The 14,415-nt window shown below is 39.3% G+C and overlaps 1 protein-coding gene across 2 annotated transcripts in view; it reads left to right on the top strand.

Annotated features, from left to right (window-relative positions):
• Positions 1-4,044: 4,044 nt before the first annotated feature.
• lrsam1 (leucine rich repeat and sterile alpha motif containing 1) overlaps positions 4,045-14,415 on the top strand; it is a 31,998-nt gene continuing 21,627 nt past the window's right edge. The window contains exons 1-10 of one of the 2 annotated variants that reach the window (XM_078161859.1): positions 4,145-4,254; positions 8,813-8,899; positions 9,558-9,749; positions 10,146-10,202; positions 11,612-11,656; positions 11,754-11,831; positions 13,096-13,164; positions 13,259-13,343; positions 13,439-13,560; positions 13,652-13,742. In XM_078161859.1, the coding sequence (XP_078017985.1) occupies positions 9,678-9,749; positions 10,146-10,202; positions 11,612-11,656; positions 11,754-11,831; positions 13,096-13,164; positions 13,259-13,343; positions 13,439-13,560; positions 13,652-13,742 (619 nt within the window). In that variant the 5' untranslated portion in view covers positions 4,145-4,254; positions 8,813-8,899; positions 9,558-9,677. Of the gene's footprint in view, positions 4,255-8,812; positions 8,900-9,557; positions 9,750-10,145; positions 10,203-11,611; positions 11,657-11,753; positions 11,832-13,095; positions 13,165-13,258; positions 13,344-13,438; positions 13,561-13,651; positions 13,743-14,415 lie in introns of both variants that reach the window. The other variant, XM_033646279.2, reaches the window with a different exon arrangement.

Below are 14,415 nucleotides of genomic sequence, written 5' to 3'. Positions count from 1 at the left end.
CAGGTGAATGTGTTAAAGCCCAAGTGGTATAGACTTTTTCTGCTTTGTTGCTTCTGCTCTGTCTATTGATGGCCCACTAGCAGAGGTGGCACCAAGCCATTGTTTTGCAAGTCACAAGTAAATCTCAAGTCTTTGCACTTAAGTCCCAAGTCAAGACAGCGAGTCCGGAGTCAAGTCCCTGGTCAAGACTAACAAGCCCCAACTCCCAAGTCCTAAATTTTGAGTTAAACAAGTCATAATGTGTTCTTCACTGAATGTAATACTGTTTTAGCAACAGAGTAATAATATACTGAATTTAAAAATGTTGCATTTATTTGTTAAGGTAAGTTTGTTGGACATTGTTGTGTCTCCGTCTGTAACTTTTGATCTGCACATTTTACGTGAAAAGCATTAACATCAGACAATAAATAACATATCTTTTAATCTTTGGGCCCTGGAGGAAGGTATCAAGTATTTTCAAGTTAAAAGGCAAGAGTCATTAAAGTCCAAGTCGAGTTGCAAGTCTTTTTTGATTTTGTCAAGTCCAATTTAAAGTTGTCAAATTTGTAACTAGAGTCTTACTCAAGTCCAAGTCATGTGACTTGAGCCCACACCTCTGCCAACAATTATAATGAAATCACTTTACAGTTAGTGTTAAGCTTACAGTGATTCTAAATAACAATCAAGGAATACTCTCATGATGCCAAGATATTAGGTTAAAGTTTACTACAGAGTCTCCATTGATAAGCATATCATCATCTTCTAAAGATACATTAGTATTTTTAAGGCTACAGTGCAGTGAGACTTTTTTTACCCAAAGGGGGGCTCAGGGGGAAACTGTTTTAACCACAATGTCAGTTCCCTGTCAACACCTTTAATTATGTGGTTATTTATAGTCGGTTGTGTGTGTCTCTTGTGGTCTAACTAAGCCTATGGCCTGAACCACAGTCCTACATCACACCTGCAGAGGTCTGTAATAAGCACAGCAGAGTTTTACTGTCTGTGATAGTGCTGCTCAGGGATCCAGAGTCTCTGAGGTTGTCTGGTTATGTTAATAGTCTTATTAACCAGAATGGGCTTATATGTGAAGACGTTAGGGAACCAATCTGTTTAGTTAATGGGCAGGAATAAAAAAAAGCACAAGTTAAAGTGGCTGTGTTATTTGCTTCAACTGCTAACAGCTAAGGTGACTCTACAACATTAAGATGTGGTGGGGCTTGAAACAGCATCCAAACACATTAGCCTGTATCAGTTCATTTAGCTGTAAAAGGGTGGAGGCTGCTAAAATTTCTATTTCATTTGACATGTTGGAGCTCAGTCAGTGAAGACAAAAGAAAACTCAGATTGTAATGATTACCACATGCAGGCATATGTGTCAGACCCTGCACTCTGTGATTCCAGCAAAAATGTTTAGAGTGTGACCTCTGGTGGACAAACTGCTAACATGCAAGGCTGAATACAGAACCAGACATATGAAATACAAAATCTATGACAGCTTTTTGATTCATTTATTTATCGTTATATTTTATGCATGATATTGTAGTGTCCCAAGGGGTTGGCATGTAGGGACATGGTTTACAGGGTGATAGAGTCATAGACCTAAATCTCATGCTGATATGTTCCTGTGATGTTAATGAAGTTGTGTGTGAGTGTGTTCTGCAGTGTGTTCTGCTTTGTTCCCATAGTTTCACATGCATTTATTACTTGCAGAGGTGTTGGACCATAAGTTTGTCCAGGTGCACTGTCAAAGTAATAATAATAATAATAATAATAATAATAATAAGCTTTATTTTGGACACCCCTGATCAAAATTCCGTTTACTGTAAGTACTTAAGTAAGCAGAAGATCAACTGATTTCCAAAAAGCATGAAATTAAAGATGACACATTTCTTCAATATTTTGAGCAAGACTGTTTTTTAATTTCAACCTTTTCCATTTTCAAAATAACAAAAAAGGAAAAGGGCCTGAAGCAAAAGACTGGGCACCCTGCATGGTTAGTACTTAGTAGTGTCCCCTTTGGCAAGTATCACAGCTTCTAAATGGTTTTTGTATCCAGCTAAGAGTTTCAGTTCTTCTTGAAATGTTCCCAGTGTCACTGGCTGCAACACAAGCCCAAAGCATGATCGATGCACGCCGTGTTTAACAGTTGGACAGGTATTCTTTTCATGAAATTCTGCACCCTTTTTCTGTGTAGGTGTTGCTACACAGCAGAACAGTGCACCACCACTCCAGAATTTGCTGAATCTTCCTGCAGGTCTTTTGTAGTCAAACAGGGGTTTTGTTTACCTTTCTAGCAATCCTACAAGCAACTCTCTTGGAAAGTTTACCGGTTGTCAAGTCTTCCACTTGACCTCCACAGTTCCTGTTAACTGCCATTTCTTAATATGAACTACTACTATGAACAGAGGAAAGAGCTACCTGAAAACACTTTGCTATCTTCTTATAGTTTTCTTCTGCTTTTTTTGGCCATCAGTTATTTTAGTTTTCAGAGTGCTAGGCAGAGGAGCCCATGGCTGCTGATTGTTGGGACAAGGTTTCAGAATATTTAGAGACTCCGAAATTTGTATCACCTGGCCTTTCATAACAATTATTGTGAACAAGCTAGAGCCCTAACAAGCTAATTAAGGTCTGAGACCCTGGTAAAAGTTGTCTGAAAGCTCAAATATCTTTGGGTGCCCAAACTTTTGCATGGTGCTCCTTTCCTTTTTTCCTCACTCTAAAATTGTACAAAACAAAAATAATACTGTAATTTTGCTTAAAATGTTGAAAACCATGTTTCATCTTTAATTCCATGCATTTTGTAGATCAGCTCATCTTCTACTCACTTAACTATTAAAAGTAAACAAAATTTTGACCCGGGGTGCCCAAACTTTTGCATGCCACCATATATAGCACCTTCAAAACACAGTTACAAAGTGCTTCACAATAAAACCAGAACACATTTAAAAATATAAAGAGAAAAGGTACATAGTAAACAGGGTAGGATGCATTTAAGTGTCATAAAACACAAGTAAAATGACCAAAAAGCAGTTATAAGTAGCTTAAATGATGATACTTTGCGGCCCTGATCTTTATTAATTTGGACTTGAGAACAACAAGGAATGACACATGTGAGTAGGATTGCCGCAATATACCAGTTTCAAGGTATACCATGATATAAAAGTTGACAGTTATCATACCGTGTACATTTGCTTATCTACGATATTGAAAATAAATGCAATTGGATGTTGAATCACCCCTTTAGTTTAGTTATTTTCTAAGGGGAGACTTTTTACACATGCTTCCATTAACAAAATGGTTTGAAGTTTCAATTATAGTAATAAAACATTTGTTCAACCAACAATAAGCTCTCAGTTTTTATTCCTTTAAGGGTCATTCTTACTGATAATATAAATTCTGTAATACTGTGATACTGTGAAACCGCAATATTTTCTAAGACGATTATCATATTGTGAAAATCTCACACAGTTGCAACCATACATGTGAGTATCGCAGGGTGCAACAAGGGACATAGGGCAATAACAGATCAGATAAGTAACTTGGAGCAAAGTGTCTCAGGGCTTACTAAGTCAATAATAACACCTTAGAATCTATTCTAAAAGCAACAGGTAGCCAGTGTAAGGAAGCCAGGATCAGTGAAATGCGGTCATGTTTCTTCGTCCAAGTCAGCATCTTTAATTTATTTCCCTTTGAAATGAAAATGCAACAACTTACAATATTTTACTTTAAATTGAGGAGAGTCGTACAGAAAATGTCTTACAAATTTAAGAAGAGAAAGTTCTAGAATTTTTTATTAGTATGAGATGAGTAAATTACAACAAGACAGGACAAAAACATACAAAGTTCATTCTGTTGTGGTACTGGTTAATAGTACTATGTGCTATGAACGTACAGTATCAGCACTATTTTTTTAACCTGTGACTTGCAAAACAATGACTTGGTCCCACCTCTGCTCTGAGGTCATGATACTACACACTCCGTCCTGCAGAGGGCGGTGTGCATCATATAGCTAACGCTAGTTGCAATCTGCTATTAACTAAAAGAAGAAGATGAGCCGCAGTTGTTGTGATTTTGATAGGCAACCTTCGTATGGGGAGGAGATATCAGCTGGACAGGGCTCATATCGGAAACGTTTCTGTATACATCGTATCTTAAGGAACTAGGGAAATAAATGTTAATGTTCAACGCTACCAAACACCGAAACTCCTCGTTTAACGTTACTTTCCCCAGCTACTCAGAAGAGTAAGGGGTAGTGAATCAGCCTCCACACAGCCTGTGAGTATGAAATCTTCCGTTAGTTTAACTTCGTCATGTTGTTCCAGTTTGTGGGTTGTTGTTAACGTGCTAGCTTTGTTAGCTTGTGTTTGCTAAATTTGCTAGAGTGGCAGGTTGCCATGGGAAGCTAACGTTACCTGCCTTGACATTAACGTTAAGCTTTTATTGGTGTGAAGCAGGCTAACTAACTACACACAGCGAGCTAATACTTATATGGTTGCTTAGTTGGCATGGGTATCTTTACAGGGATTGTTAGCCTATAACGTATAGTACAAAATGTAGCTTGGTTGATAACCTTTTGGCTGTATTTGTGCTAGTTACGCTCTTCACGTCAGCTACGTAATTTACGATAATCCTCCCTCTCCTTGCCCACATCCGCACCCACTGGGCCCGTATTACTTAAACAGATACGTACAAATAGATAACGTTATCTATACATCTAAACTAATGAAGTGAATACTAAATGGTTTGGTATGGAATAACGTTACTAAATTTGTTGTGAATGTCACTGAATATGATAACACCAGCGATAAACTCCCCTAGCTCAGTTAACTGAACCCTCTCTTAGCTAAAGTGCCTGATGATGCGATAGGAGGGCCTACTTTGCGTTTATCTATAAATGGCAGAATACATTTAATTACGATGAGCAAATTACCTAAATTTTTATATCTTTTCTAGTCGATTCCCCTGTCACCACCACCCTTTTCTCCCAAAAATCAGAAAGCTGCTTTCAAATTTTATTTGTAATAATAGGATGCCAAGGATGCCATATGCATATATCCTCACATTTCTGTATCTACCTAACGACAGGAGTGGGTTACAAATACCAAATTTTCTGTGGTACTAAAGGACGGCCCTGTTACGTTTGGCAATGTCTTGGTTTTCCAAAGAGGTTGATTTTCCTTAGTTAGAAACTGAATTGTTATCTGCAGAAGGTTTAGCTCTGGGTAGCCTTTTATACTCAGCTCCCCTTAAGAAATAACAGAAAATTACAGTTAATCCTTTCGTCAAAACAAACAAACAAACAAACATAAAAAACATTATTGTTTGGCTTGAAGTACAGAAATATTTGTGTTACTCCCCCTCACTTCCATGTTTTTCATCAATATGGGGCAATGAACCCTGGCTAAAAAATGACATGGGCTTTAAAATATGGTCAGGTAAGGGCTTATGGAATGACAGGATCTTCATAAGGACAACAATTAATTGTCATTTGATGAGTTTAGGTTGAAATATGACTTGCCACAGGACCATTTTTCAAGTGTTCACAACTTAGAAGCTATGTTTTATCATGCTTAAGGAATTCTTTGCAAAAACCATCAGTGTCCACATTAGAAGCATTTTCTACACAGAATTGCTTTTGAAAAGGTCAGGCTACTAATTTATACAGTCTGTTGGTTGATTTCCATAAGGACAACACTAAAAGTAAGAGAATGAAATGGATTCAAGACTTACAAGAGGACATGTTAGAGAGTTAATGGGATACAATATATATATATATAGCTCAAACTCAAACTATCAATACTTGACTGAGATTACTACAATATAATTGGGTAATGAGACCATACATCACACAGCTGAAACTGAACAAATTTGATCAGAATATTGCTGACCAATGCTATAAGTACAATATACATCAAAGGACCTTGATTCACTGCTTATGGGAGTGTGTTCAGATAAAAAAATTCCTGGATGCCGGTGTGGCAGTTTGTGTCTCGGATGACCTCATCCCCAAAACCTTTAAGTCCTAGGCTGCTTGTTAGGCATCTTTCCAGACAGTTTTATCCTGCCTAGGAAAGAGAAAACAATGATTGAATTATGTTTGCTACAGGCAAGGCGCTCAGTTGCACTCTGTTGGAAGAACGTGAGTTGCCCCTGTCTTTTCCATTGGTTGAAAGATTTAACAGCTAGTTGGGCTCTTGAAAAACTCACCTATATAATGAGAAATAGGGCTTCTGAGTTTATTGATATTTGGGAAATGTTTTTAGAATTTGTAAAAAAAAAAAAAAAAAAAGGTGACATTGAAGATGCTTTGGAAATGTAAGGCTTAGATAAAGGATGCAAACCAATGTGAGGATAGCGTGCTGTACCCAGTCCAGTGCATTATTCATAATAATAATAATAATAATGATAATAATAATGTTATTTATTTCTTTTTATGTATGTAGTTTTTTATGATTATTAACTGAAAATTATTATTACTTCATATAGGCTATAATACCAAATGTGGGGCAGGGGGGTTCTTATGTATTTGTGTAACTTGTTAAATGTTTAAAATCAATAAATATTAATTTACCAAAAAATAAATAAATGTCACATTCTGATAAATCTAAAGTAAAAATTAAAAGATGAACGAGTAACTGAAATAGGTTGAATAATCATAGTTTATTTAAGATTAAAATATTCAATATAACCTTTCCGTTTGTGTCATTTATTTAATCCCATTTTACAATTGCTCATTTTCACATGTCCTGGTCCTGGGTGTGTTATTATCTATTTCCAATTTCCTCACACATTCTTCTCACTTTTTTCTTATCATTACTAAGATAAGGGGAGTTAAGTGTCTAAAGTACCTGGGCGATAACAGCTCCTGCACATAGGGTCACCCTTGAAATGTGACATCACTGAAAGATTTCTAAATCAACAAGGACTGGTTGTGTGCTGCTTGCTGCAATCTATTGTAGTTGAATAAGTAGCTCATGTGCGTGGAAAGCTGACTGCAGTCAGTCTTGGCAAACATCACATTTTTAAATCTTGTAGATCTCCTCAAACATATATTAGGAGAGGTGACATTACAAGGGTGGGCTGAAAAGTTTGTAAGTTGACCATGATGCAATGGTTGAATTTGGCCAAATGTGGTTTATTTTTCAACATAGTCTCCCATGCGGTCTACACACTTCTTCCGTCTGTGTTGCGGTGCTTGGTTCCCCTTGGTATAGAAGCTCTCACCCTGATGGTCAAAAAAGTCCTCAACAACAAATTTGTCCTCATCATCAGAAACAGAAAATATCATGGGTCAAAAACTGTGGCACCCACCAAGTGGAAAACTTTGACATGCCAAGTTCGTTGTACAGAATGTTCTCTACTCTTTCATGGGAGATGCTTACAGCATAAGCTATCTGATTAACAGTCAAACATCTGTCATCCATAACCTTGTGGTGAACACAATCAGTGTTTTCTTTGGTGGTGGCTGTGGCAGGACGTCTGGACATTGGGTCATCTTCAAGGCTCTCCCTACCCCTCTTGAATTCAGCAGCCCACTTTTGCTCAGTTGATAAAGCTGGAGCATCATCCCCTTATGTAGCAACCATGTCAGCATGAATGTCCTTGGGGGCTAACTCCTTTTTCTGCAGATATTTGACAACACCATAGTTCCAAATTTTGTCTGTGTTCATGAAATGTCTCTAGTACTGATATTCAAAGTCCTCAATTAGCTGTCAAATGTGGGTTTATCTAGAAGGAAACAATGCAGTTAGTATCAGGAAAGGTTGAATTCAATGCATGCCATTTCATTGCTCATTGTTTAGCCCATGAACTTTTCAGCCCACCCTCATAGCTTCTGGAGCTTTAACATGATTTGGAAAACATATAAGGACTGTGACTTTCCAGCGAAGTACGGGGTTTCTCTATTGACTTTCATGTAGTAGTAGAGTTGTCTTAGAGCCAGCATGTTGTCAGAGAAATTGCATCTCTAATCACATCTTTGTTGGCTTCAGCATTCAGCTGTGATGGTTGCTTATTACATGGTAGCTTTAGTGGATGCATATTTCTGCTTTTCAGTGTCAAGATAATATGGAGAATCAGAACTTTCTGAAGTATCTTGTCAGTGTCGGCCATCTAGCAGTTCAGGGGTGTAGTCAGTTCTTTCTTTTCAAGTAGTCTCAAAAAGCCAGACCTCGAGTCAATCCAGCTTGAAGGGTCACTTTTATTTTGTCCATTCTTTCGTTTTGAAACGAGTGGTTAAGCCCAGCAGGTTTGCATTACAGACTCTGCCTGGTAGGGCTGTTTTCTGGTGGTTTGTTGTTGCTGTACAAAGAATGCTAATGCATACTGTCCATGTACACCCAAATCAAATGGAAACATGCTGGTTGGCCTTTATTATGTAGCTGCAGGAAGACTCACCGCATAAGTGAATCACAAAGGGTTAACTCTGTAATCAGTAAAAGCAGGCCTATATGTAGGTTTGCACATTTAGTATTACAAGTTAATGACTCATTCTTTTCAATAGAGCAGGTTGAAACATACTGAAATATTAATTAAATGTGAGCTGATCAGAAATCAGGGAACTTCCTGGTGGGTGAAAGAATAAATAAGAGACAGGTTTGCCCTCAGGAAACTGTAGCAGAGGTGGAGAGGTATTCAGATCCTGGCATCTTGTCTCATAAACAAACTAGTGACTGTTGTATCCTAAACACTTGGCCTATTAACTAGGCCTACAGTATGTGGTATTTTTGTATGTGAAATAGCCCCTCTGCTATTTTTCCTAGGTGTTAATGTTTTATCTTATCAAAAATATACATTCATTTTTATAATGATAGGAGATGTTGTCTTATTTCAGGTGAAATGACCCACCTCCGCCATAAAACCCTTTAGGAAAGCTGAGAGCACAGCCGTGAAATAATAGAACTGAGTAATTGGAAGACGTGTGAGTAAATAAAATTATGTTTAATGTATGCTATCAACATTTTGGGAGCTGATGGGAATAATTGGCTATTAAGATTTTGACTTTTTAGAAACACGACTCCAAATGAATGATAATGTTGCTCTGTGTTTGCTGAATGTGTAAACAAATAATTTAGGATTAACATATTCACCGTAACAGCTTTCTGAGGTGATAATATTTTAGTGCTGTTTTTTCAGCATTTTCTGCTGCTCCCATGTGGCCAAGAATGTATTCAGATAGCTTTAACTTAAAATAGAAACATTTAATTAGTTCGCAGTCATCGTTTGGCATATTGTGGGACAGTGGCTCCCAACCGGTGGGTCGCAGTCCAAAAGTGGGTCTTCACTCCATTCTGAATGGACTGCAAGTGACTTGCAAACGTGTCAGGTCTATAAAGAACCCCTCAGTTTTGAGTACAGTGGATTTCCGGCATGTAGAGTGAGTGACTAATGGATATCTACTTGACAAAGACCGCAAACTAGCTGGATGACATGGCCAAACCCAAGTATGATGCTGATTGTGTCATTACACTGTGTGCTATGCTGGACCAGTTGGGAACCACTGACCTTCTAAAGGATTATTGCAATATGAGTTCAAGTCATGTTGCTTTACCTGACTATTGGATTTTTTTAATTTTCAGTGTGCAGGCACTGTCAGTGCTTTCCAACCGTCCATCAGTCCTCTGGAGTGGTTCTTGTAGTGGAGGGACAGGAGGAAAAACCCAGCAGGCTGAGAGACAACAGGGCAGGCAGGACTCAGGATGCCTCTGTTCTTCAAGAAGAGGAAGCCCAGCGACGACTCCAAGAAGAGACTGGAATATCAGCTGTGCCTGGTAAGAAGAGTGTGTTTACGTTAAAATGTCCATTCATCCATCCATTCCTACCTACCTACTTACCAACCAACCCTCCCTCCCTATCTCCCTCCCTCCCACCCACCCACCGAGCTAACTGCCAAGGCAAGACAGCTCCCAAAATCACAGGGACACAGAAACCCCTCCTCAAAAATAATTTTCGGAGGGTATGTTACAATGTGTACCAGCTACTGCTGGTGCTGAGGGTTGCATCAACAGCCTGCATGATAACAATGGGACAATCTGGAGCCATTTTTGTATTTTTAGGAGTATGAGGCTGTATTCTTTATTCATCAAAAATGCTTTGACTTTTGCACTATGTGTTTTTGCTGTCTAACCCAAACCCAAACCCAATCAATGTTGTTTCTTGTTCTTCAGTCTAAGGAGGCAGGTGCTGATGACATCCTGGACATCTCAGCCTGTGAGCTGTCAGAGGTGAGTACAGCTACTGCATTGATATTATATCAAATGTTTTTTTGTCTAAATTTTGAAAGCAAGGTTTAGTACAACTGAAGATATTGTTAAGTTACCTTAAAGGAACAGTTCAGCATTTTGGGATTTAATTCAGATCCTTTTTCCACTTTCTCATTTATTCCTGCTCTTTCTGAGAGCAAGATTGGAGGATAGTTAGTAGGGATGCACAGATTGTGAAATTCTGGGCAGATATCGATACCCATGTTTGAAATAGAAATTTGGTCAATAGCTGATACTGATGGGTTGTTTTTGTTGTTGTTTATTTTGTTTATGTTGTTATTTATTCACCCCTTTGTGACAGGGAAACAAAGAAATCTTCAAACAAGAATGACTGAACAGTTTTAAAGTCATTCAGCCGTTCATTCTGTTTTTGAATGAGCACAAATTCAGTCACTCAAATTCATGAAACAACCTTTAATGCAAGGGTCAGCAACCTTGGGCACCACCGTGCCACCACTGGCACACCGAAACTTAACTAAAAGCGCACTAGCAATAAGTATGTAAGAGAGTTTTTTGAAATGTGTAAGTGCAGGGTTTCATACATCTGCCACCATGTTTAGTTTTCTATTTTTGGATTTCAACACAGATTTGCTGTTCACAATGTAGCATTATCAGGGAGACAGTAGGTTGTATCCTCTGACGCCTTGATAGTGAGTTTACTGCGTGCTTTTGACTCTAAGGCGTCCAGGGGAAGACCTCTGTTTGTCCCAGACATGTTGTCTATGGTCCCCAGAAGACAGAATAGGTTTAGTCTGGAGCCCTGGTTTTAAGCCTGCATAAAATGAATTTGAAACAACAGAAGAACATCTTCCACTGCCATCAGTGAATGTCACTTTTTTGCTGATCAACAAGGTGGATACTGGCTGACACTTGTGCGCGGCTGATAAATTAGCGCATCCTGAACGGCTAGGGATAATTTATTTTAGTCAGAGAAGTGGTAGTTTATGACCCATGTCTAGCCAGTTGTGAGGGAGGGTTAACTGACGTGCGCTGTCTAATTCAGAGTGACACAATGACACAGGACAAACCCTCCAGTATTTATATCTGGGTGGTCTACCATAACCCTCCTGTTATGTCATTGGAAACTGAGTTTATGTCAATGGATGATTGAATGATTAAATATCAAAGTAGAAGCAAATTCTGCTTTGGTTATGAGCAAAAGCTACTTCATTTACATATGTTTCAGGATTGATAGTCACTTGGGTCATGCTCTTGTATGTGGATGTTGACTTCTATGTTTAAACCTATGTTCAAGTCCTGTTTAATCCGTTACTGCTTCATCTGCAGAGGCAACTGTTTGTAAAATTCTGTATTGATCAGTGTGTGGTTAGCACTGCAGATGATGACATCTGTGGTCTGTTCTTCCTCAGGTTCCCTCGAGTGCCTTTTCCATTTGTAAGGTCCTACAGAAAAAGGTAAGAATTACTACTATGTATGCAACACCTGTGTGTCAGCATTTGTGTGGGTCCCTGGCTGAACAGTCAGACATGTCCCTCTGCTGCTCTACTTTAGGTCTTTATCCTCCATAATAATGAACTGAGGTCATTGCTGCCCAAAGGATGTGACATCAGCACTCTTGCCGCTTTAAAGGTAATGCAAACCAGATACAAGCATGATGGGAAATTAAAGTGCCTGTTAAAACTGTATTACAGTGTTATGATTTTGAAACCAGTTGCCCACTTGAGACATTTGTGAAGATGGATAGTTTGGTCTGGATTGCAGTTCTCTTCCCAACTAAAAGCTGTGTGAGGCCAGGTTTTCTGTGGGAATATAAAGTCACAGAGCTAGTGCTTCTGTTTTATAAGCCCTTTTTACACAGAGATGGCACTATAGGGCTGCTACAAAGTCCCTTCTTTATGCCGCCTTTGCATTTTTACACAGAACCAAATGACAGCAGTATCATTCCGCTCCAGTATGTGATTTTTAGGCAGCATGCCAACATTGCAGAATCGACCTCTCGTGTGACATAAAAGATACATGTCGGCAACGCTTTATTAACAACAACAATACCAAAACATGGCAATAACAATCATTTACTGTCCCTGTTATATGGCAGCTGATCTCATCTTCTGCTTGGAGGACAAAGGGGCTTCCACATTGCTGCGCATTAACTTGCCGCCTCCAGTCATTTAAACGAGGGGAAGGCAGCAAAGAGGAAGCAGTTTTCAACATGGTGGTAGGGATATGAAGTGGTTGCCGCCCTTGCTCTGCCACGCTAAGTTCGCCGTTTTGAACTTGTGGCGGTTGCTGCCTGCCCGGCCGATCAATTAGCAGGCATCATGGAGGCAGAAGGAAGACGAGATGGAGGAGCCGATAATTTTGGTGTGTAAATACTCAGTTATGGTGTCAGTAACTTATAAGAACAACCAGTTAGGCGGTTGACACGATGGTTGATAGGGCGATTGACAGAGTTGTTACTGCATGACGTTGAGAAGGTAGTTTAAGGACCCCCCGTACCTCACTGTTATCCCAATTTGCAGACGTTTACGGCCTTTGTTCTTCTTGAAGTTAGCCATTAATTGCTAACAGCGGTGGATAGCTCACATAACACATCGTCAAAACGTCACACCCGTCATGCCCATGATCCTGTCATACTGGCTGTCCTGTTTGTACAGACACAGTTTTGGCGCTATTTCTACCTCCCATGGCGGCTTAAAGGCAAAACCACTCTGTCCCGGTGTAATGGCACGATATACCCGCCTTGAACAGGCAGTGTTAAAGGGGCTATAGTCAACATGTGAGCAAGCATCTAATCTGACACTGAAGAGAAGACCAGATTTTTATTTTTTTTATTCTAATCTCTCACCCCTTCGTCTTCACAAAAAAGCCTGACTGAATGTGTCTGCTTTCAAAGGTTTTAGATCTGCATGAGAACAAGCTCACTTCACTCCCAGAAGACATTGGGAAGCTGGCGTCACTGCAGGTAAAGCCATTTTTAACTTTACTCCTGATAAAGGGGAATGAGTGTGAGTGAATGCTATTCACCATCCATGTGTGTCTATTTTGTGTTCCATCAGATTCTGAATGTGGAGAAGAACCGTTTAAAGGCCCTGCCTGAGTCAATCGGGGATCTGCGGTTTCTGCAGACGCTCAATTTGAAGGGTATGATGCTTCATTTTTCCTCCCATGAGTGAGAGGACATGTACAAGTCAAACGGTATTGGTTATGTTTTTCTACATCACTGTGTATTTGTATAGGTAACTGCCTCGGTGAGCTGCCATCCTCAGTTGGTTCTTTATGCAGCCTGCGCACCCTGGATGTGAGTGACAACAAAATTGTCGAGCTCCCCAAAGCTCTGGTCTACGTCCGAACCTTAGAGGTGTGTGTCTGGGACTCAAACTGATAGAAATACAGGGCTAAAACTTAGATATGGTTTTAAACAAACTCTGTGTGTATGTGTACTGTGACAGAGCTTTACATTGGATGCTGCCACGATGTCATACCCACCTGCGTCTGTGTGTACAGAAGGCACAGAGAGCATCCAACGCTTCCTATGCACCGGTGAGGGTTACTTTATGGTACCCACTGTTCACACACACATACACACACTCACATGACTACCATGTAGATTTATCAATATGTATAGATATTTTTCTGCTTGGTAAAAAAACAAACAAAAAAAACATTTCTCCAAATTGTCAACAGAGTAGGACCAACATTGTAAAAATGAGGTTATCCAACAAGGTTTTAAATAGTGTTGCTGGCCAGCACCAACAAGGTTTAAATTAATTCAGTTGAATAATGTCAGATAACAAAATTTTAAACTCATTGATAAATCTGAAGGTGCAGCTACACAGGAGGGGGTTGTCTGTCTTCCATGTGTGTGACAGAACAGTTAGAACAGTACTTCTATTTTAAGCAGTCCCACTGTCTACACAGGCCACATAATGGTTCATTCTTCACTCACGTAAATGCACCGAAGCATTTTTAAGCTTTCAGCTATTTTTTCTTCAATTTTACAAGCGCACCGTAATTGGCTATTTTTGGAGTCTAAGGGCCTGTGTCCATGTAACATTTTTCTTCAGCAGGAAAATAGTAGTGGCGCGCTGGAAAACACTCCCAGCGCTTTAGTTACGACGTGCTACTCGTGGATATGTTTCTATGATAACAATATCTTGACATTAAGGAAACCTAGGTAGCTAACGTAATGATACATTAACAGAGGATTTATTAC

Source organism: Epinephelus lanceolatus, chromosome 19 (genome assembly GCF_041903045.1).
Source record: "Epinephelus lanceolatus isolate andai-2023 chromosome 19, ASM4190304v1, whole genome shotgun sequence".
Classification (NCBI taxonomy): Eukaryota; Metazoa; Chordata; class Actinopteri; order Perciformes; family Serranidae; genus Epinephelus; species Epinephelus lanceolatus.
Note: the sequence above shows the minus strand (reverse complement) of the source record. Positions and strands in the feature narration are given on the sequence as shown.